The sequence below is a fragment of the Montipora capricornis genome, chromosome 1, assembly GCF_036669925.1.
Source record: "Montipora capricornis isolate CH-2021 chromosome 1, ASM3666992v2, whole genome shotgun sequence".
NCBI lineage: Eukaryota > Metazoa > Cnidaria > Anthozoa > Scleractinia > Acroporidae > Montipora > Montipora capricornis.
In genome coordinates, this window is record NC_090883.1 from 31,175,816 (window position 1) to 31,201,356 (window position 25,541).

At 41.5% G+C, this 25,541-nt stretch overlaps 5 protein-coding genes across 5 annotated transcripts in view; 4 read left to right on the plus strand and 1 right to left on the minus strand.

Moving 5' to 3' along the window:
• Positions 1 to 1,432, plus strand: part of LOC138038523 (tetraspanin-31-like) — a 31,967-nt gene extending 30,535 nt beyond the window's left edge. Inside the window, exon 6 of the transcript XR_011130251.1 lies at positions 1,201 to 1,432. The gene's annotated coding sequence lies outside the window, so the exon portion shown is untranslated. The remainder of the gene's footprint in view (positions 1 to 1,200) is intronic.
• A 1,660-nt stretch (positions 1,433 to 3,092) lies between these two features.
• On the plus strand, positions 3,093 to 7,214 carry LOC138038520 (neuroligin-4, Y-linked-like). The gene is made up of 2 exons (XM_068884411.1): positions 3,093 to 4,200; positions 4,401 to 7,214. Exon 2 carries the CDS (start codon positions 4,536 to 4,538, stop codon positions 6,309 to 6,311), a length of 1,776 nt encoding a protein of 591 aa, XP_068740512.1. The 5' UTR covers positions 3,093 to 4,200; positions 4,401 to 4,535; the 3' UTR covers positions 6,312 to 7,214.
• Positions 7,215 to 13,733: 6,519 nt separating this feature from the next.
• On the minus strand, positions 13,734 to 22,136 carry LOC138014269 (uncharacterized). Its single transcript, XM_068861312.1, has 5 exons — positions 20,869 to 22,136; positions 18,852 to 19,466; positions 17,725 to 17,759; positions 16,617 to 16,683; positions 13,734 to 16,495 (listed from the first exon to the last, which is right to left on the minus strand). Exons 1-5 carry the CDS (start codon positions 22,005 to 22,007, stop codon positions 14,659 to 14,661), a joined length of 3,693 nt encoding a protein of 1,230 aa, XP_068717413.1. The 5' UTR covers positions 22,008 to 22,136; the 3' UTR covers positions 13,734 to 14,658.
• Positions 22,137 to 23,252: 1,116 nt separating this feature from the next.
• On the plus strand, positions 23,253 to 24,248 carry LOC138014278 (craniofacial development protein 2-like). Its single transcript, XM_068861321.1, has 2 exons — positions 23,253 to 23,444; positions 23,730 to 24,248. Exons 1-2 carry the CDS (start codon positions 23,253 to 23,255, stop codon positions 24,246 to 24,248), a joined length of 711 nt encoding a protein of 236 aa, XP_068717422.1.
• A 112-nt stretch (positions 24,249 to 24,360) lies between these two features.
• Positions 24,361 to 24,771, plus strand: LOC138014289 (uncharacterized). The gene has a single exon (XM_068861331.1). The coding sequence runs from the start codon at positions 24,361 to 24,363 to the stop codon at positions 24,769 to 24,771; it is 411 nt and encodes a 136-aa protein (XP_068717432.1).
• Positions 24,772 to 25,541: the final 770 nt, after the last annotated feature.

The following is a 25,541-nucleotide window of genomic DNA, read 5'->3' on the forward strand; positions in this document are numbered from 1 at the left end:
ACATATATTTGTAATAGGTTATTATTCATTTCAGTCGATTTAATTCTTATTTCTTATTTTTCACTCATTACTTGTACATGTAAGATTATCTTAATTATCACATTGTAATTTTGACACATTTGCATTTAAACGAGCTATCGCTCATATGCGATATGTGTTTAAATAAAATTACCTACTTACTTACTTACTTACTTAAATGTTTGTTTTGGAATTCGTAGCCGCGCCTGCCTTATTTCCTCCCGCTGCCGAAAAAGTTGTAACTTGTTAAATCTAGTGTTGCATGAGGCATAAATTTTTATGGTTGATATTGTGATACAAAGTCGGTGTCAGTTTTTTCATGTCATTTACTGTCTCATCTGTTTCGTGTGTATTTTGTCTTGTGTTTTGTGAATTTTGTCACGAGAAATTTCTGGCCCCATGAAAAATGGAGAGTTTGGATTGGCAGGATGCTGGTTTGTTTCAAAATTGGTTTATCACTCAAAAATTACCGCTCCACTGATACCACAGGTAACCCAAGTTGGATGTATGTGTGCCTTTGTGTCTGGTACGGTTTCTGGACGATTAATTAAGAGCGATTTGGGTGGTTTTGGGTTCCTCTTACTTTCCTTCTATATGTTCTTTCCCAATGTTGGAGACCGAGGCGAAGCCGCCGAACGGAGTCACCGAAAGAAAAGGGCCATAAATTCGCTCCTAAGGCTTCGATCGCCTCGGAATTCCATGTAGGACACGGACGATATCTCTGCTAACCATTCATCTTCTTCAGTCGAGCCGCTTGTACACTGAGAAGGAATTCGCCGCCAGACTCTGCAAAGATGTGCTTCGAGAGCCATCCGATGAGGCTTTATTCACAAGCCGGAAGATCACTTAGCGACCCGCAATTGGTCAATAGGCACAGGTGACCCATCGTGAGTTTTAGGCCGGGTCGCTAAGCGATCTTCCAACGGTTTCGTTAACGCGGCTTGTGAATAAAGCCTCATCCGATGGTTCTCGAAGGAAATGTTTGCAGAGTTTGGCGGCTCGAATGCGGCTCGACTATGAAGAAGATGAATGGGTAGCGGAGGTATCGTCCGTGATCTACGTGGAATTTCGAGGTGATCGAAGCCTTGGGAGCGAATTAATGGCCCTTTTCCTTCGGAGATTCCGTTTTGCGGCTTCGTCGCGGTCGCCAACCTTGGAAAGAATACATAGAGGGAAAAAAAGAGGAACCAAAAACCACCGAAATCGCTCTTAATCGACCCAGAAACCGTACCAGAGACAAATCGTAACTATCTTTTTCTATTTTCTGTGAGTTTCTTCGTACTTGTCTCAGAGCCTACACTGTAGTTCGTTTTCCCAAAGTTTCATTGTTTTCATAACTACTCATTTATAATTATCGTGGTCGTTTTTGTCGCACGAACTGTTTTGTATAGTGAAATAAATATTTATCTTGCGATTGAGATTGTTGTTCATTTTTCCGCGCGGGGGATTACAACAACCAGCAATGAGGTATTTTTCCCTCAACCTCGTTCCTAGTGTCTCTCTTCTCTGCCTCCATTGTCGTGATGGACAAACGACAAAAAACGAGGTTGTTTTTTAACCGTTTCTTGACGCTTGCAGAAGTTCCGGTTAGAGGTGGCTGTGTCAATCAACCGTCCATCACCGCAGGTGCACAACCCAACACGTTCCACATGTGAAACGCGAGCACAAAGCAACCACTCCTAACTGAAAACGTGACGCGTGGCCAAAAATAAGCGAAAAAGGAAAGATGCAAGATATTTTGACCAATCGCCATTCGAAGCAATCCCGCAGTGTTCAACGAGTATTCGTGATTATAAGTTTCTGTTAAACTTTTTAAACGAGTTGCAATCGGTTTCTCGTCTCAACGTGAGAGTATGCTCTCTATGTAGGAAAGGATGAAACCTCCTCGTAAATCAATCGTGCGCATTCTTTTAAAATCCTTAATTAACCACTTCCTTGAATTCCAACATGCTTCTATTGTATTATTAAAAGTTCTCTCAAATTCATCCACGTATTTGAAATCTGAAGTACAGTGTTGTGTATAATTCCGTTGTTTGGGCATCAAACTGTTGTAGTTGTTATTTTCGTTCTCAAGAGATCGGGTGTTGTTTATCTTCGCTTACCTCAAACACCTTTCATTTAAGTATGGACAAAAAAAACTCGGAATCCGGAAGAAAAGTTTATTCCTTAGCTAGTTTGTGTCTGAATTACTTTTACTGATTTGGTTCTCTGTAATTCGTTGCTAGAGAGAGAAAAACGAAACGTCGCTTGTTGTATTATGGAAATCAGCTTAGAGCAGTTAAAAGGCAAGTGAAACGCGAAGTTACGTTAGTACTTAGTAGTACTTTGGTCGCAGAAGATGAGATATGCGTGTTGTCATAATATTTGCATTGGTTTCACTCAAGTAACACTTCAAACTGCGGACAATACTGAACATTTATCGGATGTGTGTTGATTACAACATATGATTGAATATGATGAGTGAATCATTAACTGCCGGCAGGCCGGTCTTTCCTTCCACATCACAGAACTTCATGCAAGACTATTGAAAACATTATAAATCGTTTTTAATATATCAGTTTTTTAAATATCGTTTTGTGACCTGTATTTTTCTAGCTTGAAGCTTTTTGTCGCAAATTCTCCCTACTTACCTGCGAGAACGAAGTACACATAATTTGACAGAAAAACATTAGCATTCAGGAAGAAAAACCCCTGAAATTTTCGCATTCATGTATGCCGTGATTTCAGATTCTATGCTCTAATCTTGTTATCTTTAAGGATCAAATATTTTTGGATAATGAATATTGAAAGGTGTGTTTGTAACAGTTGCTGAGTGAAGCCGAAAAGCCCGTTGACGCCAAAGAAAGAAAAGATGTGGTAAATTATGATTACTTTTATCTATTAGCGATCTGCCTATCTGCAAACATGTGGATTTACTCTAAAAATTGCCTAAAGGATGGATTTCGCAAACGAAGTCTTCCAAAACATGAGTTTGTTGTTCACTGACATCGAACTTTTCGGACTTAACAATAAGCAAAGTCACAAAGCCATGCAAAGCTTTAAGATGAAAAAACCGTCCTTTTCTTCTGGAGTGAAAATCATGAATGTTCGGTGTTTTATTTCAAGGTCATTTGATTCTCCAGAAATACTCTTTAATTCCTGTTCATACGGTAAAAAATATAGTATTTCCTTATTTATCAACTGTCAATATTTTTTAAATAGGATTACGAGAAAGGTGAGTAAAAAAACGTTCGGCTTCGGAATACACGAATCCCACGTGACAGATAATTTTCACGACACCTGTTTCCTTGACATTTTGCGTAGCGGACAAATTGTGGGTATTGAACGAAGAGACTCTCAGATAACTAGTCGATGAGCATTACTTTTAAGGAAAAGATATTCGCTTTGCAGCCTGTTCAATTTCAAAAGAAACGCCTTTTAAACAGCGAGAAAATTCCAAACAGGCTTAATTTAAAGCGCTGAAGTTACACGGTCGCATTTCAGTCGTGTCAAAGCCGATAGAAAAACTGCGCCAATTACTCATAAAACCTGGAATAATCTATATATTGTGATTGTTTTAGAGTTTTACTCTTATTACTCCGGAGAATCTTTAGTTTCCCTTGTAATGCACAACGAACCAGTGAAAGCTATTTTCCCAAGGCATAATTTCAGTACTAGATACATTGTGTGAGATGTTACCGCGGATTATTACTAAGTAATTAAGTAAAACTGACTTATGCACCAAAAGACTTATTAGGTAGTCATCACAGGAAATGAGCTTTTTCTTCTTTTTTTTTCACTATCATCTTGGATGATCGAAACATGCTTCCATTGTTTAACACAGTACTTTGGTTGTCAGTGATTTACTAATTGCATTGCAGCGATGAAAGATATTGCAGATATGAAAGTTCAAGAATTAGTTTCGTAAAATGCTAATAATAATCGTCGAATTTTTTTCCGCAGTAAGCTGTTTTTAAAGACAATAACATCACCAAATTTGCATTTGCCTCCGGAACTCTGAAGGGCAAAATCCTTTCACCGCTTCAACTCCAAATTCTATTAAGAGGCCGTGACAAGACTGTTCACTCCAAGACGCAATCTTGATCCTTTTCCCAAATATGTTCTATTTTTGCCATTAATCCTTAACTTTTGTATCTGCCTTTTCTAAATACTCAGAAAGTGACCGCATTTTGAGGATTTCAGGTAGGTTATGGCAATATCCGTACAAAACGATGCGTAGATGTATTCAACCGTTAAGTCTTCAATCGTCTTTCCTAATTTACGGCTTACGCAATGTTAAGTATATCAGCCACATCTTTGCTTCTTCTGATCTCAGCTAACATTACTCCGCCCTTGAGGTCTTGAACTCAAATACGCATATTTTTGCGATCATTTATTCGTAGAGCGCTGACCTATTGAAAACCAATGTGCTCGACCCGGATTTGTTGCCTGCTAACTTCCTCTATTAAGTCACCGATCTTTCAAGTGCTGTGATCCTCACACTAAGCTATCAACCGACGAGATCATTGCTAATCACGATGTGGTATGAGAGTGTCATTTTGGCGACTATTTCGTACGTGTTTACAAGAGATGGTCATTTTCTGGTGCAGTCTGCAGCTGCTGAGCCTGTCGTTGATACGAAATATGGATCAATACAAGGTGTCATCCGCCATTTCCCGAACATCAACAAGCCCATAAAATCTGTAAACAAATTTCTCGGGATCCCGTACGCAGCGTCGCCTACAGGGCACCTTCGTTTCATGGCTCCTGAGAAACCGCGTGCTTGGAAACCAGACGTTTACAACGCGTCCTTTTACAGGAGTATGTGCATTCAGCCTCCCGATTATCTTTTCTGGCGGGATTTTTCGCACCCTGAAAGCGAAGATTGCCTTTACCTAAACGTTTTTACGCCAGTGCGCAGCAATAGCACTTCCGCGGAAGACCTGTACCCGGTCATGGTTTATATTCACGGTGGTGGGTACGAGATTGGAACCCCTGCAGTATCGCCAGGAGATGTCATCCCTTTGTGGGGTGTTGCGTTAGTTACAATACAATATCGCTTAGGTCCGCTTGGCTTTGCTACAACCGGCGATTCGATGGCACCTGGAAATTATGGGATGCTAGATCAGCTCGAAGCTCTGAAATGGGTGCAGGAAAATATCCAAGCATTTGGAGGCGACAAGTCAAAAGTTACTATATTCGGTGAAAGTGCCGGGGGTTCTAGCGTCGGCCTCCTAATCATGTCACCACTGTCTAAAAATCTCTTCCACCATGCAATCGCCATGAGTGGTTGTGAGCTCTCGCCGTATGCCTTCGGCGACAAAACAGCCGCGATTTCACACACGAAAAAGCTGGCCTCAAATCTTGGGTGTTCAACCGATGAAAGCTCTGAAATCATCGATTGTCTTCGATCTGTAGAAGCTCGTAAACTGCTGATTGGAAACAACGCTAATATTTGGCGACCTGTAGTGGATGGAAACTTTCTCACAGACACACCTGAGGAACTCAGAAAATCCGGGAAATTCAATCGCGTGACTATGATGGCGGGTTTTACTAGTCAAGAGGGTTCTTTCTTTTTCTCAACACTAATAAATAACGTGACTTCTAAGAATATTCGTTTCAAGACGAAGAAAGCGCTCACGTATATACTCAACAAGTACGGACAAACTTGGAAGGAGGATTCAAAAATCTCAGAAACTCTGTTAGATGCTGTTGTCTTTATGAACACTCCGTGGCCTTATGAGAACGAGGTTTACAAAGTCAGACGAGGTTTCGCTGATACTGTCACTGACTCATGTGTAGCTGAGCCTGCGCATTCGAGCCTGCTTTATCACAGCGAGGTGAAAGCGACTTACATGTACGAGTTTGCGCACCTTTCGAAACTCAACCCCGCAGCTCATTGGCTGGGCGTGCAACACAAGGACGATACGCCTTATCAGTTTGGTTTTCCACTCATGAACCTCACCGTTCTTCAAACCTACGACGAGGCAGATAGAAATGTGAGCGAGACGATTATAACTTTGTTCACGAACTTCGCCAAATATGGGAACCCCACACCCCAGCCCGTGCGTGGTGCATCATGGGAAAGGTTTAACTCCAGCAACAGAGCATACCTGCGCATTGAGGAACCGCTCGGTATGGCAGTGAACTACTACCCAGCCAGGATGGCATTCTGGGGTGACTATTCTAAGAAACTGATGGCAAATAAATCTTGTCCGTTTGTTGCTGCCATGTCACGTGGAAGCAGTGAATTCCAGAGTGCAACAGTGCAGTACAGTTTTGTCGTGCTTTTGTTGTTTTTGAACCTTGTTTGATTAAAAGAATTTAAAATAATATGTTAATAGTATATTACAGCTTCAAAGCAATAATCCTTTGAGGTAAATCAGTAAGATATGAACATTTAGATATACATATTCACTTCAATGTTATATACCATGTACTCTTCTTGGCTGCAGAACCAACTTTGAGCCATCTTTTGATTTTTGTTTTTTATCATTTGGATTATTTAGGGGTATCGAATGGCCTCTGCGAGCATTTGCAAGCATGCGCGGTCTCGGTCAGTTTATTTTGCGAGGACTAGCAGTGATCAACTTATTTGTCTTGCTAGCAGCGGGAACTTTTGTAAATTGCAGGTGGCGAGTAATAAGTAAATTTTCCGCTTGCGTGCAAACTCTTTTTAAAAAATTGCTTTTGCATGTTGTCGTCCTGTGGACGAAGCCTTGAAGCTTTTAAGCCACTTTGAAGTTTTTGGGAAATGGAAAAAAACGTTTTTTGTTTAACATATTTTGGTTTTATAATCTTAGAATCTTCTGAGGTCATGCAACGTATGGTTTAGTTTTGCAATTGAACTTGTGAAAGCTACATTGAAAGGAGCTCAGTACTGTGTAAAAACGGCCGATTGCAGAGTGGCGAATTTCAGCCCGAAAATAATTTAACCAGGGCATGCACATCGGCTGTGTGGATAAAGTATACGTGGGCTCTGGGAACGAGATAGGTGCAAATAGAGATGGCGACCACAAGGTTTCGTTGGAAAGATGACAAGGTGGAGAATTTAATTCGACTTCGGAGAGAAATTTCCGCATTTCTCTTTACATCCCTAGTAGCTCCAGGGTTACAACTTTGAGGCCGAAGTCCCTTATCTGAAAATAGTATTTAGGGTCACAGGCTAATCCCTGTGTTTTTTTTATGAATTTGGATTAAAAGAATTATCAGATTTATATGTTCATCTTTTAATCGGATGTTACAAAATACACACTAACTGTAAAATGACTTTGAAGTTTATGGGCAATATAAACATATAAGGACCTAAATGAATCTATTTTGCAATATGCAGCTGTCTTTGTCGTAGTCGGTCAGAAATGAACCTCAAAACGAGAAGACTGAATCGAGAGAGATTCGCGGTAATCAGAGACATTCCTCGCTTCCAGTTGCTACCTTGTGCCGAACATCTGGTGGCTTTCCCCGACTCATCCGGCCTTCCACGGCTTACTTCACGCCTTTCTCGTCGAGGTCAATTTCGTAATACTGAAGATAAAGTGGCTTGTCAGGTAACCCACAAAGCCCAGTTTCAGCTTTATACGGTCGATTATATAGCATCTTGTAATCATTGTCCAATTTACGCCCCACGGTTCCTTGAAAGTTTTCTTGTCACATTTGAGTGGTACTCAAAAACTCGGAACCGTGCCATTATGCGAGTAAGCTCGTTACGGCAACGATGTCTGGTTTACCCAAGACTTTATGGTATAGTTGCCATGTGTTTCACTTTGCGATTGGGTGCCAGTTTAACCCACTTGTTGACCTATCTCGGAATTTAAAACCCAAAACGTCATGTTTCCTTTTATAATATAAGTGACTTAATCAAGATAACGCATGGATTAGTCGACGATTTTCCTATCATTGCCACGTAATAAAATGGAATATAATTTCAAATCTCTCGTGTCCACCGAGAATACTTACTACTCGGTTCTTGCTTATTGGTCAAAGAGAGGCTTTAAGAGCAAGAATCATTTAATTAGTGATTATTTAGAAAACAGTCAAAAGTCTCTCAGGTATTCATAGTAAAAACTCGGCATGACGTCGTGGCAGCCATCTTTGTTTAGGCTCCACGAAGAATGGCTGCAATCTTTGAGCTTTTTTTGCTTCGGGGAAAAAGTGGCTGTTGGTCCGGCAAGTGAAACGGTATGCAAGGGAAATGAGTTCTCATTTCTATATAATCAAACGCGATAGAAATGATGGAATGATTTTTAAGATTTACTCTGGCTAAAATGAGCGAACATAACTTTTGGCCAGGCATGATTTATTTTGACAAATGTAATTTCTGACGTTTGAATGGCGTGAATGAATTAGTCAGAAATTAATATTCAGTCGGCACGATTTTGAGGTTCGCGGGTGGTTGTGGGGGTTGTTCAAGAGGTATTTAGGGCTTTGGCACGAGATTTGAATCATTCTCGGTCAGTTGGTCGTCCTCTTTGCTCGTTTTTCTTCTGGTTTTTCTTTTTCCTTTGCATTTGTATATTGTATAATGTCTAGGCTTATGTGGTTGTACCCTTTCCTCGGGGTCATGTGCTGCTGCATTAGACGAGGAACACGTTTCCACAATTTTTTTTTGGCCACTTCTAAACGGTGGTTTTTAGTGGTTTTTCGTATCTGGCGTACCACAATTTCTCTTTTCTTGTAACATGATACATTGTAATTCGTTAGGCGGTACACTGTTTTAGATCCATTGTATCAGATGACTGACTGACGCATCCTAAATAAACTTTCACATTGAATCTCTCGTGTCAGTGTAGTCAGAATGATTAACTCAGTTCCAAAAAAAAGAAATTAGAAACCCAAGAAAACAACTTTTTTATCAAAGCTGCACGAGCAGGAGACGACTCAATCAATTCACAGCGAAGAAAAACCCTTTTATTTTGTCCATAGCCGTTTCTGGTTTAAGAAAAACTTTGAGATCACATGTATTTCCGGCTGGGCGGTCTTCACAGTTCCGCAAATGATCCAGTAATGTAGCAGCTCTCGTAACCTGCTATTGTTTGGTATGGTAAACAACTTCTATTGTTGAAGTCTAAGTCATTTTTTCAATTGTTTAGTCTTTTGTTTTTGGCTAGGGTAGCGAGCCAACTAATTATACGTTACGAGAGTTGCTACATGACTCAAATGATCCCGGCCTGGAAATGATCCCTGGACCGGAAATGATCCTCAAATTGGATCGCAAATGATCCCCCGGCTGGAAATGAACTTAATAAATGATACCCCAAAAAATTCAGGAATGCTATGGACTCCATGAAAAGTCTACAGATGTATGAGCAAACTACAAAATCCTCTGGCATAAAGCAGCAATAAAAACCGGTAAACATCCTGTAACAAAATTAATAACCAAATGAGCTTGCATGTTTTTGGGCAAAAAAAGAGAAAGACAATGAAAAAGAAAGGAATCATTTACGATGCTTACCCTACACTGTGGACGGGTAGAAAACGTACTTTTAACGTGTCAGTTTCGGAGATTATGATACCTTTGAGATTTATGTTCTTTCATTTCAAAATACATTATCGTTTGCAATTCGCTCTTGCTTTACGATTTCCATACTCTGTTTTAAAAAGTTTAGATATGATACTAAACTTTTAACACGAAATTAAAAGCTTGCCTTTAAGCGTGCCATTCCGACAAACTTGTTCTTGAATCGGTGGATTCACTTCACGTGGAAATTTTTTTGGATGCGTGACAAAGCTAAAGATATTGTCTTGCAAAAGCGATACGGGAGAGAACAGAACTCATTATTCAGACGAGTTTCTGTGGCAACATGGCGCGGTTAAATTTGTTGTTTTCCCTTATGCTTTTTCTCGCCTCGTATCCTGGTATTTACCGTGTAACTATAGGGGCTAATGACAAATCTGAAAAAGAACACAAAGCTAAAAAAACAACAGAAGTTCGGCTTAAATTATGTTGCTGCTCATTTTCAGGGGAAAGTCTGTTCCGGGTTAACTGTTTTTTAGTTGTAGTGTTAAATTAAAATTTACTTTGTTTACTTCGAGTGTTGCACAATTCCTTCACATTTTGGGCGTTGTAATCGCAGAATAGAAAAAGTATACATGTTAAAGTTAACAGGAAAATTGTTCTGTTGCAATGAGCTTCTGCATTGTAAGTTTTAAGTTGCAAAATTTAGCTGCTAAGCGTTTGAATGTAACGACTGCTGCTTTACAAGGAAAAAAATATGTTAAGTTTAATCTTCTCTCTAAATTCTTGAATCCATTCCATTACTGATGATGACGGAGACAATCCAGTAAACCAATCAAAACTCGAAGTAATTACACGTAGCCAACACAAAGCGCGGGAAAATGTGAACGCGCGAGCCACGATTTGTTTTGGTTTCACTTCTGATTGGTTGAAAAAGTGGCGCGAGAACTTTCAACCAATCGCCGAGTGAAGTAATGGAAAACCAAAGTAATTCACTAATTACTTTCGACACTCAATTGAAAACCACTCTATATACTCTGGCAACTGTTCGTTCAATGTTTCGAACCTGAGAGTTTTCATTTGTTTGGCATACGTCTGTCAGCGAAGCTCGTCCAGTCCAGGTCCGAAAGGATCTGAGAGGATCTGACATCCCAGTCAGCTCCGAATATTATGCGAGCAGCTCTGCTTTGTAATTTTTCGCCTTTATTACTCAAGCCAGCCGAGTATCAATGCCAACCCAGAGAGCACTACATTAATCAAGATGTGGCAAAATGAGAGATTTGTAGATTGTTATGAGCACTGTTGGGGGCATATATAGTGGCTGAAGTTTCTTAGCTAAACCTTTCGTTTATCCTCAGAAATATGAGGACCCCAAGAAAGCATTTCATCCACTCGTATACCAAGAAATTTATAAGAGTCAGCTCTTTCTATTGAATGACCATCAAGACAAATATCTGAGTCACTAGGTAGTAGCGAGATTTTGTGTCGAGTCCCAAGCAACTCATTAAATATGCGTTTCCTCTTTCACTTCAATTACATGAAGTTTACCCTGTACTTAGAAATTTTCTCGTCAGGAAAAAAAAAGGAAAAAAAAAGGGAAAAAAAGGATTTCTTTTGTTTAAGATGATCGACGGACATGGATGACAAAAAGTTGAACCTAGTCCGTCAGCCACGCTTTAAGGAATCATCGATAACCACCACACCATCGAAGCACGCTGCTGAATGACGGCAAACTTTTATAATATTTACATAGAGACCCATTACCAATATTGAAAACTAATCGATTTAAGATGGGTGCTTACTTAGAATGGGCGTTTAGACTTGATCACAGTTTATCAGCACTAGTCAAAATAACCTGCGATCAGGCGTACTTTTCCTTAGACATGGTGGGAAAAGGTACTTTTTAGCGCCCTGTCTCAAGAAAAGTACGCTTGATCGCAGGTTATAGTCAAAATGGGTGCTTAGACCTAAATACGGTGAATGCATAGTTGGATGACTCGGATGATCATCTGAGATGGCTTGCACCCACTGATCTAAATTTAGATTATATGGGTATTACCCATTTAGCAGATTTAGATTGTGTAACACTGGTGCACTTAAATCAGATAAAAGGTTACAGTTAGGCAAGTCGCTGGTGTATAATAAGAATAACAATTGTCCAAGTATTGAACTCTAGGGGACCCCACAGCGTATGTAGTTCAGTAGTTTCAAAATGGATGTTGTCCAATACAGTAACCTGTGTTTTACGACCTTCTCAGATAGATAGTCTCTAAAAAAGTCTAGAGAAGTGCCTCTGAGACCATACATCTCTAATTTTGAAAGAAGAATTTCATGGTCAATGGTATCAAATGCTTTTTTAGATCAATAAACAGGACTGCATTTGTTAAAGTATTGTCAATGTTGAGATACCAATTATTAGTCATATCAATAAGAGCTGTTAAGGTGGAGTGCAACGGTCTAAACTCAGATCGAAATTTAGAGAGTAATTTATTTACGTCAAATTATTTATATACCTGATTGAAAATCGCTTTTTCGAAAGAGTTTTGCGATGACTGCAAGAACTAATCAGGGGCACCCAACGAATCTGTTCCTCACATTATCTGTTCCCCAGAGGAATCTTGCTGGCTGGCAAAAATACAGGTGTTTCGATGAGCTGGCTGGGAAATTTTGTTATTGATAGAGGTTTTGCCTAGGCATTAGTGACTTTCTCTAGCATTTCAACCCGAGCTGGCTGTAGAAACTCTTAAGACTGATGACGACTAAAAAAAAAAAAAAAAAGAACCCCTTCCCTCTCTCAGAGAGTAGTCACAAACATACGACGGCTGGTCAGAGTGATTGCGCTTGCGGAAAAAAACCTGTTTTGTCCCCGTTTTGTCGCTTTTGTTCGGTCGTTTCGGATCGAGAGATTTGAAAGCGCGCGGAATTCCTGGCTGGGAAATAAATTTGATCAGCTGGCTGGGAAACCAACCAATTTTATCTAGCTGGCTGGGAAATTTCTTGTGTGTCTTGCTGGGAAAAAGGAACAGATAATGTTTTCCCAGCAACACTGAAAAACACCTGAAAATGCCTTAATAACATTTATTTTCATTAACTGGGGTATAATAATACATTTTACAACAAATTGGTCGTTGGGTGCCCCTGACTAATATGGGCCTATAATTAGCTGGGTCTGCCTTAAAGATCGGAGTGACCCTAGCGGTTTTCCAGTCACTGGGAAATGATAATACCAGTGGAAATCAAAGAGTTAAAAATGTATGTCAAGGAGGCAGCTGTAAAAGGAAAAGAAGCCTTGAGAAGACGGGCTGATATACCGTCAAGGCCATCAGCTTTGTTTGTAGATAAATTGGCTACAATTTTAGATACCTCATCTACCATTCAGTATTAGTTTCAACTCAGCGAAGGTTTAATAAAATCTCGAAAACTGACGGATCGAGGCTAGAGTTGGACCAATGTCCGTAAAATAACTATTACAAAAGTATTACAGACCTCGTAGGGATCACAGGTGTCTTTGTTATCAATAACCAATTTCGTTACCTGGGTTTTGTTTTTGTCAAGTTCTCTATAATATCGAGTTGATTCCATTCCAGGTGGCTTTTGCTTTACCAATATTACTCTCAAAATAGAAGTGGTAGGAGTCCTTTTTGAAAGAAGGCATAATAATTCACATGGTTCTTCAATTTTTATACTCTATTCATTTGGTTTGGTCTGTGGTAGTAATTGCGACACTTTTCATTCGACCTCTTTCCCTCATTAGTCGTTTGATTTCAGAGTTGAGCCAGGGTGCAGAAGATGAATGTCGCACTCTTTTCTTTTTAAACGGAACATGAGTATTTCCTATAATCAGGAAAGAATGTTTCCAAGATTCCCAAGCTTCGATAGGGTCTGGTGTGCAGCTCGTTTGGCATGTCAAACCTTTACGCAACACTGAAAACCTTTAAGGTTGGTTTTCATATCGATCGCTGTTGTCACATCAAATGGCGGCCTTACGATCGGGGCGATTATATAAGAACATTACACAGACGGTCATCAATGCTTGCAGCGATTGGGGCGATCTCCATCGTTTGGATCGCCCGTGTTCTATCTGGGCGACTGGTCGCAGACCAGAGCAATCGCGAACGATTTTACGAGAACCACTAGCCTTCTAAACAGGGAGCCGATCTAAGCGATCCGAACTGTCCCATGGTGCATCAATGTTACCCAAAACTCAACAAGCACGCGTCTCGACTGACTAGAAAGGACTGCTAACATTCTGGTAACATGTTAAAATATAAAAGATAAACCATTTTAGGAGGTTAGACACATTTATGATCGACATCAAAACAATTTTGTAATAAAATATTGAAGACACCTTAACTAAGATGATTGCTGACACATACAAAGACAACGAGACGGTAAAGCGCGCGGAAAAGTTTGGACACGCTTTTCCGTTTGACGTTGCCAGGTTAAGGTCACGGCACGTTCACGGCGGAATTTTCAGTGTTTACAAGTCGCGAAGGGAATGCCAACTTCATTCAAATAATTTTCTAGGTTTTCAAAATGGGAAAGTAGGAATTATTGTAAATAGTTTTTAGGACAGTCTGCTGCTGAGTTCAAAAAGCAAAAGCGGCTCATTTCCACCCAAGTCAAACATCCTTACAAGTATCGGGTAAACTCTATTAAAGTGGTACTATGATCAAAAACACATTTCCTTTTTTTCTTCAGATTTTGCAAACGGGTTTGCTTAACACCCAACTGGCAAAAGAGTATAAGTTTTGGATTTCCCATTCCGCTATTACTCACGTTCAAAAATGACCGTTTAGACCTCAGAGGGTTGGATCTAGAGAAAATGACGCCATTTACTCACTAGCTTAAAATTACAGTGTGTAAACGCAATTATTATACATGCAAAATACGGGTTTAAAAGTCTGAAAGCCCGGAACTCCCGTGCTGCGCATATTAATTCAGCCGCGTACACACGCATTGCATTCTTAAACTAGTGAGTCTTTGACGTCATTTTCTCCTCGAACCAGCTCTCTCAAGATTTTAAAGTTAGTAATGGCGGACCAATAAATAAGAAAATTCCATGCAGTTAAAATAAACAGGTGTCTTTTTGAAATCAGAACTTAAAACTTGGGTCAGTTAGTGTTTAGTTAACATAGTTTTGAAATCCAAAGAAATTTTTTTTTTTTTGGTCGTAGTACCACTTTAAACAACTACGTTTCTTCCGGTCAAACTTCGCTCGAAAAGAAAAATAGTAGACATACAATCAAACAGAGCAAACTCAGATATCCTACAGATGCTCTGGATCTTGATTGGCAAGTGTTGGAGCCCTCTTTCAGCATTCTCTCGTAATACTCATTCCAGAACGCTACCTTTGTTGGCCGGAAGTTGATGGCCATTTTCGGCGTCGAGTAAATACGAAAATAGGCCCTGTGGGTGGAATTAAATCCTTCCCATTTTACACCGCGTACCGGTTGCGGCGTGGGATTTCCATATTTGGCAAAGTTTGTAAACAGCGTGATAACCATGTCGCTTACGTTTCGGTCGACCTCGTCGTACTTTTGCAGGACTGTCAAATTCATCAACGGAAAACCAAATTGATATGGAGTGTCATCTTTATGAGCGATTCCTTTCCACGAAGGGCTTGGATTAAGGTTTGAACGATGGGCAAACTCGTACATATACACAGGCGCCTTTTCGCTGTGCAGGACCAGATCTGCGTGAGTTGGGGCTACCATAGTATAGTCCCCGACTTCATCGGATATCCCTTCTTTGATTTTGATGGGATCCAGTTTATCCGGCCATGGTGTGTATAGCAAAGTTATGGCGTCAAGAAGTGACTTTGGAAGACTACCACTGTCATCTAACTTTTGTCCGTATTTGCTGCCAATGCTATAAAATATTTTCTCTGTGTACTCTCGGAAATTTTCGGGGGTCACGTTGCTGACAAGACTAGGAAAAAAATACGACCCTTCACGGCTCGTGAAACCGGCCAGGTAAGGAAGACTGTGGAACTTTCCCTCATTTCTCAGACTTCTGGGTGTGTCATGCAGAAAGTTACCATCGACTATGGGTCTCCACACGTTAACGTCATTTACTGGAAACCTACGTGCATCGACAGAACGTAGACAATCGATCATTTGACTTTTGGAGCCGGTCAACGAACAGCCAACCGTTTTCGCAACCCTTAGGCTCTGCTTCACCAGGTCTGCTGATGATCCGATGGCAAACGGCGAGAGATCGACTCCACTGATGGAAATGGCGCGGTGAAACAATCCATGAGATCGTACAGACAATAACAAGAGGCCAACGCTGGATCCACCAGCGCTTTCACCAAATATGGTGACCTCTGACGCGTTGCCTCCAAAGTCAACGATGTTCTCTTGAACCCATTTCAGAGCCTCGATCTGATCCAGCATCCCATAATTCCCAGGGGCTACTGAGTCTCCGGTCGTAATAAAACCAAACGGACCTACGCGATACTGTATAGTAACTAACACAACACCCCATAGGGGAATCAAATCCCCGGGGCTTACCGCAGGAGTTCCGGCTTCGTATCCTCCGCCGTGAATGTACACCATGACAGGAAAAAGCTCCTCGGATCCCGACTCTCGACTTGGAGTGTAGACATTTAGGTACAGACAATCCTCGCTTTGTTGAATGGACAGACCGGGCCAGAAAAACGCGTTGTACTCTGGATCCTGGATACAGATGTTGCGAAAATAAGAAGCATCATAAACCTTGGGTTTCCAGGCTGATTGTTTTTGTGGAGGCTTAAACCGTAGTTGTCCCGTCGGTGGTGCGGCAAATGGAATACCGAGAAATTTATACACAGTTTGAATGTGTATGTTGATGCCTGAAATGTTACGACTTGTCCCCCTTATCCGTCCATATCTTGTAGTGACTATTACCTCTTCACTTCTGCATCGTACTCGACAGAGTTCAATAGCGGACAAGAAAAAAGCAATGGCGATGACCTCCGAGAATTCCATTCTCCAACGACAAAAAGCATTTGTCTTCGGCCGTGCATCAGATGAGTGTCTTTGCCAATCGATTGATCTTGAACTGAGTCACAGACTTCCGCACAATTATATGAAAAGCGGGAACTTTCACGACAGATAGGTTTGCGCCACGTAACGTTATTGATTATTCATTAACAGATTTTCTTGATCTCCCCTCATCTCACCTCATCTCAATATTCAAATGACCTCCTTCAGCTTTGTCAGGAAACCAACTGCGAAGCACTTGGTGATCTGAATTTTGACCGGAGATATGCAACAGCGCGATCAAGATAAAATGTTACGAATCGTTTATTTAAGGCAGTTGAAGAACTTAATGGCTCCTATACAAACACTGCGTAAGCCGATCACAGAACATGGGACAATTCTATCATATCAACATAGTACTGTGATTAAACTCGCTTGAAAACCTCTCAATTAAGGCCCAATTAGAACTAAGTATAACCTCGAGGCTGCACTGAAAAAACAAGATCCTCAACACAAGTTATTTTATCTCGTCTACAATTTATATCAAGAAGGTGAATGACGTTTAAGTGTTAATTAATTAGGATCACAGAATCTGAAGGACGCCCGGTGTATTTTTTTAGGGAACACGGAATTGATGGAGTTGAAAAACCTAATTTAATTAGGACTGCTGACAAGACAGCAACAACGAGGGAGGTTGACACCGCAATTTCAGACTTCATTAAGTCTTTGTTTGGGATTTTAGCAGCATTAATTGAACTTCAAAATTTTAGTGTCGTCAAGAGTTCATCATGGGTGATGGACTCGTGGTGCCTTTCATAATAATCTCTTGGGCGTCTTGGACCAACCCTCCTACAACTGCGCATCCATAAGTCTTGTTTTTATCACAAAGCGCACAAAACTACCTCTTCAAACAGGCACTGTCGCGATAATATTACTGCCGGTTCATGGTCGACTAAGTTAAACACATAACTTAGTATTGTAGTTCACACATGTACTCCTGCATGTGTAAGACTTGAAGAAGATATCAAATACTTCAGGGCAAAATTACCTGTTCACGTTCATGGCGATTCACAGTTAGTAAACACCATGACCAGACAAGAAACAAAAATTGATTATTATGTTTCAAATATCAATCCTTTTTAATCCTTTCCATCATCAGCTGTAGGTAACAAATTAGCTTGAATTTTACTGGTTTGATTCTCGGTAAAGAAAGTATAGAGTCATTTTTTAATGTCCATTAATACGACGACGACATATTTAGCCTCGTGAGTACGGCTTAAGTAGCACGACTTTAATTTGACTCCTTACATTCATCTCCCCCACTCTGTTCTATTTCAAGTCTCCTTTAGAAATGAAAAACAGACTACACAAAAGGTACTCATGCTTCGAGGGGGGCTGAGGCAATAAGCCAGATTCCAAGGTCGGCATGCTCCTGATAAACATTGAATTCACTTTTCGTGCGGAAAATGTTTTACGAACTGCTGTGCGTTCCCCCGATTGCAGAGATCGGTGTCATTTGGTTCAAGTATAGATGGGATAGTTAAGTTGACTTTGCAATCACAGTTACAGACACGAACAGCTGCTTTTCCAATACTGTCCACACTGAACAGAAGATTATCTAATCGCATCCGACCCAGCTTGAAGTTCACCGAGCCTTTCGACGCCTGTAGGCTCGGAAAACGTCATGTAATTTTTGAATTTGCATTTTGAGTAATAACATTCTTCAATTCGAGGTTTCTGGTTTAAAAAGTAACAGAAAGTGTCTCTTGCCCAGAAAGGCGCTCCAGAAATAACAATTTACAGTGGCTTTTAATCAAAATATGAATTACAGAGAAGAAAAAAAATTGAAAAGGGCTCAGAGAAAGCTTAGAAATGGGATGAAACAAAAAAAAACTCTTTTGTCCCAAGTCCCGATTGTGTTTCGATACTTTAATCGCCCTGTAGCCGTATTGACGCAAAACGAATTTGCATGTTACGTAACGCAAGCTTCATCAGCGAGTGCAGGCGTGGCGGCGAAGGCGGCGAGAAGAATGGGGCGAGGAAGCGCTCTTCTCCTCGCCCCATTCTGCTTGCGCGCTTGTGGCTAACTCGTGGAAATGCATGGCTTCGCCGTTTCTATAGACTTGCCAAAGGGCGCTTTCCATTCGACCAGAAGTTTTAGTTTAAAAATTAGATAATTTCATGTGGCGAATGGAACAGCGTTCGTAACGACACGAGGCAATGCAAGTCCTTAATTAGTTCAAAATTATGGATAGTGAAAGGAAAATAATTCGCTATTGCCCCATCCCATAATGCAATACGTTTTGACAAGGGGAAAAATGGGAAACATTGCCTCTATTTCACAGACTGTATGCTACGGCTGATAAACTTCATGATATGACAGGGAAGCCCCGGGAAAAGGATTGCTTTGAACAAGATTCTGCAAGTCTGCTCACATTAGAACGATAGCTAAAGTAAAGCTGACGATCACACCACTGATGGTAACACCCCTGCTGGCACCGCTGATCACTTCTTTGTCGCTTTCAATCCGAACTTGAGTTAATTTCGGATAGTAATCATTCCAGAATGCCATTCGGCGAGGATTAAACGACTCTGCCATCTTGGGATTTGGGTCAACTCTCAGGTAAGCTCTGTGAGATGAGTTGTATCTCTCCCAGGGAATATTGCCGAGCGTGGGGTCGCCGGATCTAGCGAAATTCACATGAATGGCCATTATCAGTAAACTAACGTTCCGGTCAGCTTCGCTGTTGAGGGCAGAAAACATCGGGAGCAACGGAATCCCAAAATCAAACGGCACGTTTTCTGCATGAGTCACACCCATCCAAGGCTCAGTACGAAAAGCGCTCAACGTTGCCGGATGGGCAAACTCGTACATGTACACGGGTGCGAACTGGCTGTGAATATCAGCGACTTCATGACTGGGTGCAAAGAACAGGTAATCACCAATCATATCTACAAGCTGACTTCTAAGTGCGAATTTGTCATTGTTGTCGGGCCATGGGGTGTACATGAATTCCAAAGCATTTCCCAGTAAGTGAGCAGTACCCTTCCTATTAAAAAAAAAAAAAGAAGACAGAAAATTAAGAAATGTCTTATTTACCACGGCTGCCACAAGAAAGAGATATATTTTGGGACAATGACTCGGACTACTGCGCGGGACTGAGGTCGCAGCGGATCAAAACTCCGCTCCGACCGAACTAACACTCGGGGTCTTTGAATAATTGAAGGCAAAGTGCTGCCTTTGTAATGAATGACATCTGAACTGAATGGTTAGACTCTCTGGGCTTCTCCGGGAAAAGGACGATAAATCGTAGGCCCCGTCTCGCAAGCCTTTAATGTTCATAACCCTGTTGAACGCGAAAGAACCCACTGCACCCGGACTATTTGCAAAGAGTAGGGCATGGAGTTCCCGGTGTTGTGATCTATCCTCTGTGGCATATCGTGGTTGGAAGGCGTAAATGCTCGGAGATATTAGCTACACCAAGCTGCCGTAAAATCCGACGGAAAAGTGGAGAAAGATGCGATAATGTCGAGTCGCCATAAATAGGTGTTCCTTTTCATCACCATCATAGTGATCATGCATATTGTCATAGATTTTAGTTTTTTTCAAGGAATTTTTTAAAGTTTCCTTTGCATAGGATTGAGGTCATTTCACCTGATAGCTAATTCACCCGAACTGATAAGGCGGGCGGTGGTCGCCCGGACTCTTCTTTAAGCTGGTTTTATAGAAAGCAATTATATACCGTATTTACTAGAATAAGCGTCGCCCCCGAACAAGCGCCACCCTCAAATAATAGCCGCATTTGGGACAAAAAAGTAAATAAGCGCCGCTCCCCAATAAGTAACTCTAACTCCGATGTTCTTCAGTTCAAACTGATTGTAACGTTAAGCAAAATGCCGTTAAGAGTCAAACAAACAATAAACCGTCACTGAGTAATTAAGGCTCAGCTCCTCGATGATTGGTGCAAGAATTGTAATCACGAACTTGGAGCAAAGGTCGCCGATTATCCCTCACTCTCTGTATATGTATATGGATCAGTAGACTTCAAATTTTGCTCGCTCTTAGTTTTGTTATTACGAGCGGGCGAAACTCTTTTTGGGTGTATTTTGTTTGCCACAAATTCCCCTTGAACACGAAGAACTTTAGGGCAATTAAAATACAATTTGTAATTATTTCGTTTTCTTGGTCTAAAACAAGTCAAAAGACAAGCTCTTAAAATAAGCGCGGATCGTTGAAAGAAATGAATTAATCAATGACTGCACGGACAAACTCGTAAAAAATTTGAAACTATGACCGTTGCGTTACATAATTAAGTTCCCTGGAGGCAACGCCAATCAAGGGGATAGTACTTTGGGGACAAAAGTGTTTCGGCACTCTTTGGAAACGACCCTGTGCCCACTCGGAAAAATCACTGGAAAAATCTCAGTCTCTGTGGACTAGAATTTTCTTACCTGTTAGTTTCAGAGTCCGCGAAGCTTGTCAGAAATGAGTTGAACAAAGCTGGCTTCACTCCGTTGCTTACGCTCTGCATGAGATGAAATGAATCGTTAACTAAAGTAGCGAGAGAGAATGAACCTTCATGGCTAGTAAAACAGATCATAAGCGGGACTTTTGTGAATTTTCCTTGTTGTCTCAAATTCGTTGGTGTATCATAAAGAAAATTGCTATCCACGACCGGTGCAAAGTTAATTTTACGAGTAAATCTTTGAGGGATTAACTCTGCGGCACTCTGAACCTCCGTGGCTGTTTTCCCACGTATGCAATCCACCATAACGTTGTGATTGCTGCTTGGACAGCTTAGCTTATCAGAAAGTTCTTTAGTGAAGCGAAGGCCAAAAGAACTTGGCTGAGTCGCGAAGGGGCTCAAATCCACCCCGCTCTCTGCAATTGCTTGGTGAAAAAGATCTTTAGACAGAGGAGATAACAGGTGAAGGGCAACACTAGTTCCACCAGCGCTCTCTCCAAATATTGTCACTTTGTTTGGATTTCCGCCAAAACTGGCAATGTTCTCCTTGACCCACTTAAGTGCTTCCACCTGATCCAGCATCCCGAAATTTCCAGGAGCTGCGGAATCTCCTGTCGTCAAGAATCCAAACGGACCGAGGCGATATTGAATTATCACGACTACTACTCCCTGAAGGGCGAGAATGTCGCTTTGAGAGGTAATGGCCGATCCAAGCTGATATCCTCCACCATGAATATAAACCATCACCGGTAAACTCGAGCTGACGTTTGGGGAATAGACATCAAGATACAGACAATCTTCACTGTAAGAAAAATTCGAGGCGAACATTCTCATGGCATAATCGAAAAGCTTGGCTTGCATGCATACATTTCCATGCTTCTTGGCCTCGCGAACGTTCGGTTTCCATGTTGGAAGAGGTTGTGGCGCTTTAAACCTTAACTCGCCAGTCGGCGGTGCAGCGAAAGGAACGCCTAAAAATTTGCTGACATCTTTGAACGGACCTGAGACATTCGGATACGAAGCTTTGAACCCTTCGATATCTCCGTACTTTGTTGAGACTGTCACTGAGCAAGCCAAAGGCAAAAATGCCAAGAATAAGAACTTCTGCAGTTGAGACTCCGACATCAGTGCTTCTCTTGGAAACGTGTACCTTCAAAGCTTGCTTTACTTTGATGCGATAGTAGGGTAACTGCGCTAAATAAAGCTGGTTCGAGCACCTTTCAGAAGCACAAAGTCAGCAATATTAAAACGATATTCTGCGGTCAAGTCATAGAAATGTGAACTATATTGCTGACGTCACGCGAGTGCTGACGCACGCAAACCAGACCGTCCCTTTAGAGCTGTTTCGTAATGTGTTTTTCGACGCATTTTCGCGGTGTTCGCATAAAACCTATACAAAGACTTGAAACAAATAACTGATGCTGAGGGTTTTTTAATTACTAGACTGGTAATCAACGCACTATTGTGTGATGTTAAGTTACTCGTGATAAAAGGAACTACGAACACATCTGTTTACCAACTGTCTTCCCAGTCTTTTGAATGTTCACCTACACCTTTGGAAAAATGGAAGCTCGTTATGCTCCATTTGGCGCGATTTAAATGTTGACGTTAGGAATAAGAGAATTTAAAAATACTATCTTTTGTCATGAAAATGTGCCAGCTGCCAGAACAAAAGACTGAAAAGAATCCTTTATTCGTGGTTAATCTATGATTCACGGATATATTTACGGATATATTTTAAAGCACGCATCAATAGTGACATCAACACTATTTATTGTAAATCTGAGAAGCCATTTGTTTTTTTTGTTTATGATAATACAATACAATACAATACAATACAATACAAAACTTTATTTATCACGGAATCCAAATTCACAACACTCGTATGGCAAGCCAATTGTAGCAATATTCAATAAATGGATATTTCAATTCAAAGATTATATTTTAGTTCAAATCAACGCATAAGTTTATGTTCAATATACTTTTTTTTGGTTCAACTTCCGATTTTGCAAACAACACTTTAATTTCGTTTAACGCGTTTTAAGTTTTGTTCAACGATTTATTGCACAGCGGTTGACCACTATTGCCTAGTCCCCCTTGATCTCGTGAGGTCACGGGCGGTTGGAACACAGTTTGTTAGTATTTATTTATTTATTTATTTATTTATTTACTGATTAAGTATGAATACTTACATGGTGGAATCAACAATAGGACATAGGTCCCCTACGAGGTTAACCACCAGCCCAAGGCCCAATGGGTCGTAGATCTTCGCGAGCTTGCGCAAGAATCCTCTCTTAGACGTGATTACGTTTTCTTGTGGCACAGCTACGCTGATTGTTGAGACTGTCACTGAGCAAGCCAAAGGCAAAAATGCCAAGAATAAGAACTTCTCCAGTTGAGACTTCCTTCCCCGTAGACTGCTGCCTTGTCGTGGTGGGGGAGCTTGCGTGCCTCAGTGACCGTGAGAGCTTTACCGTCGCGGGTATCCCCCCAGTAGGTCCAGCCTTGGCGGGCAGATCAAAGGGTAGAGGCCAGACTAAATGGCAGTCACTGGTCCTCCAGGTTGGGGGTAGGGCGTGCGGCTAATCCCTGCACCCCGTAAAAATTATCTGATTACGGAAACCGAAAAGATGATTGACGAGCTCATCCGGGGGTGTCGTCGGGCGACGTGTGAGGTGCCCGAGGATAGCTTTCTAAGCTGGAATTCTGGTATCACGCGTATGACAGATGTGCGGCAAAGCCGAAAGGATCCCCGCAACCTGATTAAGTCGCCTGGGGCTTCCCATCTGAAACCCAAAGCTACCCTGAGACTTGGGTGTTGGAACGTGCGAACACTTTATCAGATAGGAAAGACTGCCACCAGTCACCAGGGAATTTAGAAAGTACAATCTGGACATTCTTGGTCTGAGCGAAGTACGATGGACTGGCTTTGGAGAACTCAAAACAGCCATAGGTGAGAGCTTCTTGTACTCAGGAGCAGAAGAGGAGCATCATAGAAGAGTAGGACTCATTCTAAAGAGGGAAGCAAGAAGAACACTGTTGAAGTGGAACCCTGTCAATGAGAGAATCATGAGTGCACGCTTTATCTCACGCTTTGCAAAACTCACCATCATCCAGGTGTACGCGCCCACCAATGACGCAGAGGACGAATCCAAGGAAGAATTTTATGAGCAGCTGCAGCGAAAGGCAGAAGCAACACCCAGGCATGATGTACTAATTGTAATGGGGGACCTGAATGCCAAAATCGGAGAGGACAATGAAGGATGGGAGAAGGTGATGGGGCAACATGGACTTGGAAGAATGAACGAGAACGGAGAGAGGTTGGCGTCCAGAAGTGGACATCAAGAGGTGACTAGCACTAGCTAGAATTGCCTTCACCAGACTTCAGAACATATGGAGGTCAGGCAGATTCAGCCAGAAGACCAAGCTGCGCATCCTGAACTCAAATGTGCTGTCCGTGCTACTGTATGGAGCCGAAATGTGGAGAGTGACAACAGCTGATCTCAACAAACTGGATGTGTTTCACCGCACATGCCTGAGAGTGCTGAGGAGATATTGGCCTGACCATCTTAGCAACGAAGAGCTTTATGAAGCAACAGGGAGTACGCCGGTATCAGCCCTTGTACGAGTGAGAAGATGGCGATGGATAGGACACATATTGAGGACTAGTCCTAGTAACATCTCGAGGACTGCACTAACGTGGGCACCTGAAGGTAAAAGGAGGCGAGGCCGGCCGAGAGAAACGTGGAGAAGAACTGTGGAGAAAGAAAGAAACCAGCTGGGATGGCATTCGTGGGGGGCTGCGGTCGCATCGGCGGCAGACCTGGATGGATGGCGCAATCTTCTGGCCGGCCTTAAGAGTCCTCATGGGCCCGATGAGGATAAGTAAGTAGTTGAGACTTCAACATCAGTGCTTCTCTTCGAAACGTGCACCTTCAAAGCTTGTTTCACTTTGATGCGATAGTAGGGTAACTGCGCTGAATAAAACTGGTTCAAGCACCTTTCAGAGGCACTAAGTAAGCAATATTAAAACGATATTCTGCGGTCAAGTCATATAAATGTGAACTATATCGCTGACGTCACTCGAGTGCTGACATATGCAAACCAGACCACTCCCTTCGTAGCTGTTTCGTAATGTGTTTCAACACATTTTCGTGGTGTTCCCACAAAACCTATACAAAGACTTGAAGCAAGAATCCGATGCTGGGGTTTTTTAATTACTAGACTGGTAATCAATGCACTATTATGTGACGTAAATTTAGTCGAGATAAAAGGAACTACTAAGATATCCGTTTACCAACAGTGCTGAAATATGCAAACAATTCGTTTCGTGGTGTTTCCATATAAACCTATACAAGAACTTGAGGCAACTATAACTGATGCTGAGGGTTTTTTCATTACTAGAATGGTAATCAATGCACTATTGTGTGATGTAAAGTTACTCGAGATAACGGAACTAATCTGCTCATTAACAGTCCTGGAATTCTCAGTCTTTTGAATGTTCACACCACTGGAAAAATGACAGCTCGTTATAAGCAGAAGCGGTCACCTTTATTCATTACGGTGGGTCCCGAGGTTGTATAATAGTTTTGAGCACTTCCCTTAGACCTTATTCTTCTCGACCTTTCAATAATTTTGTGAGAACTAAGAGAACCTTTA

Bases quoted from the DNA above. Each gene is read 5' to 3' on its own strand.
- LOC138014289 (XM_068861331.1), top strand. From the start codon at position 24,361: ATGTGGAGAGTGACAACAGCTGATCTCAACAAACTGGATGTGTTTCAC.
- LOC138038520 (XM_068884411.1), top strand. From the start codon at position 4,536: ATGTGGTATGAGAGTGTCATTTTGGCGACTATTTCGTACGTGTTTACA.
- LOC138014269 (XM_068861312.1), bottom strand. From the start codon at position 22,007: ATGTCGGAGTCTCAACTGCAGAAGTTCTTATTCTTGGCATTTTTGCCT. The intron at 17,760-18,851 runs GTGAGCAGACTT...TCATTTCTAAAG, and splicing joins ACTTTAGCTATCGTTCTAAT to GAGACTTGAAATAGAACAGA. The intron at 16,684-17,724 runs GTAAGGAGTCAA...GTCAAAATTCAG, and splicing joins ACAGAGTGGGGGAGATGAAT to ATCACCAAGTGCTTCGCAGT.
- LOC138014278 (XM_068861321.1), top strand. From the start codon at position 23,253: ATGCCAAGAATAAGAACTTCTCCAGTTGAGACTTCCTTCCCCGTAGAC. The intron at 23,445-23,729 runs GTTGGGGGTAGG...TTTATCAGATAG, and splicing joins GGCAGTCACTGGTCCTCCAG to GAAAGACTGCCACCAGTCAC.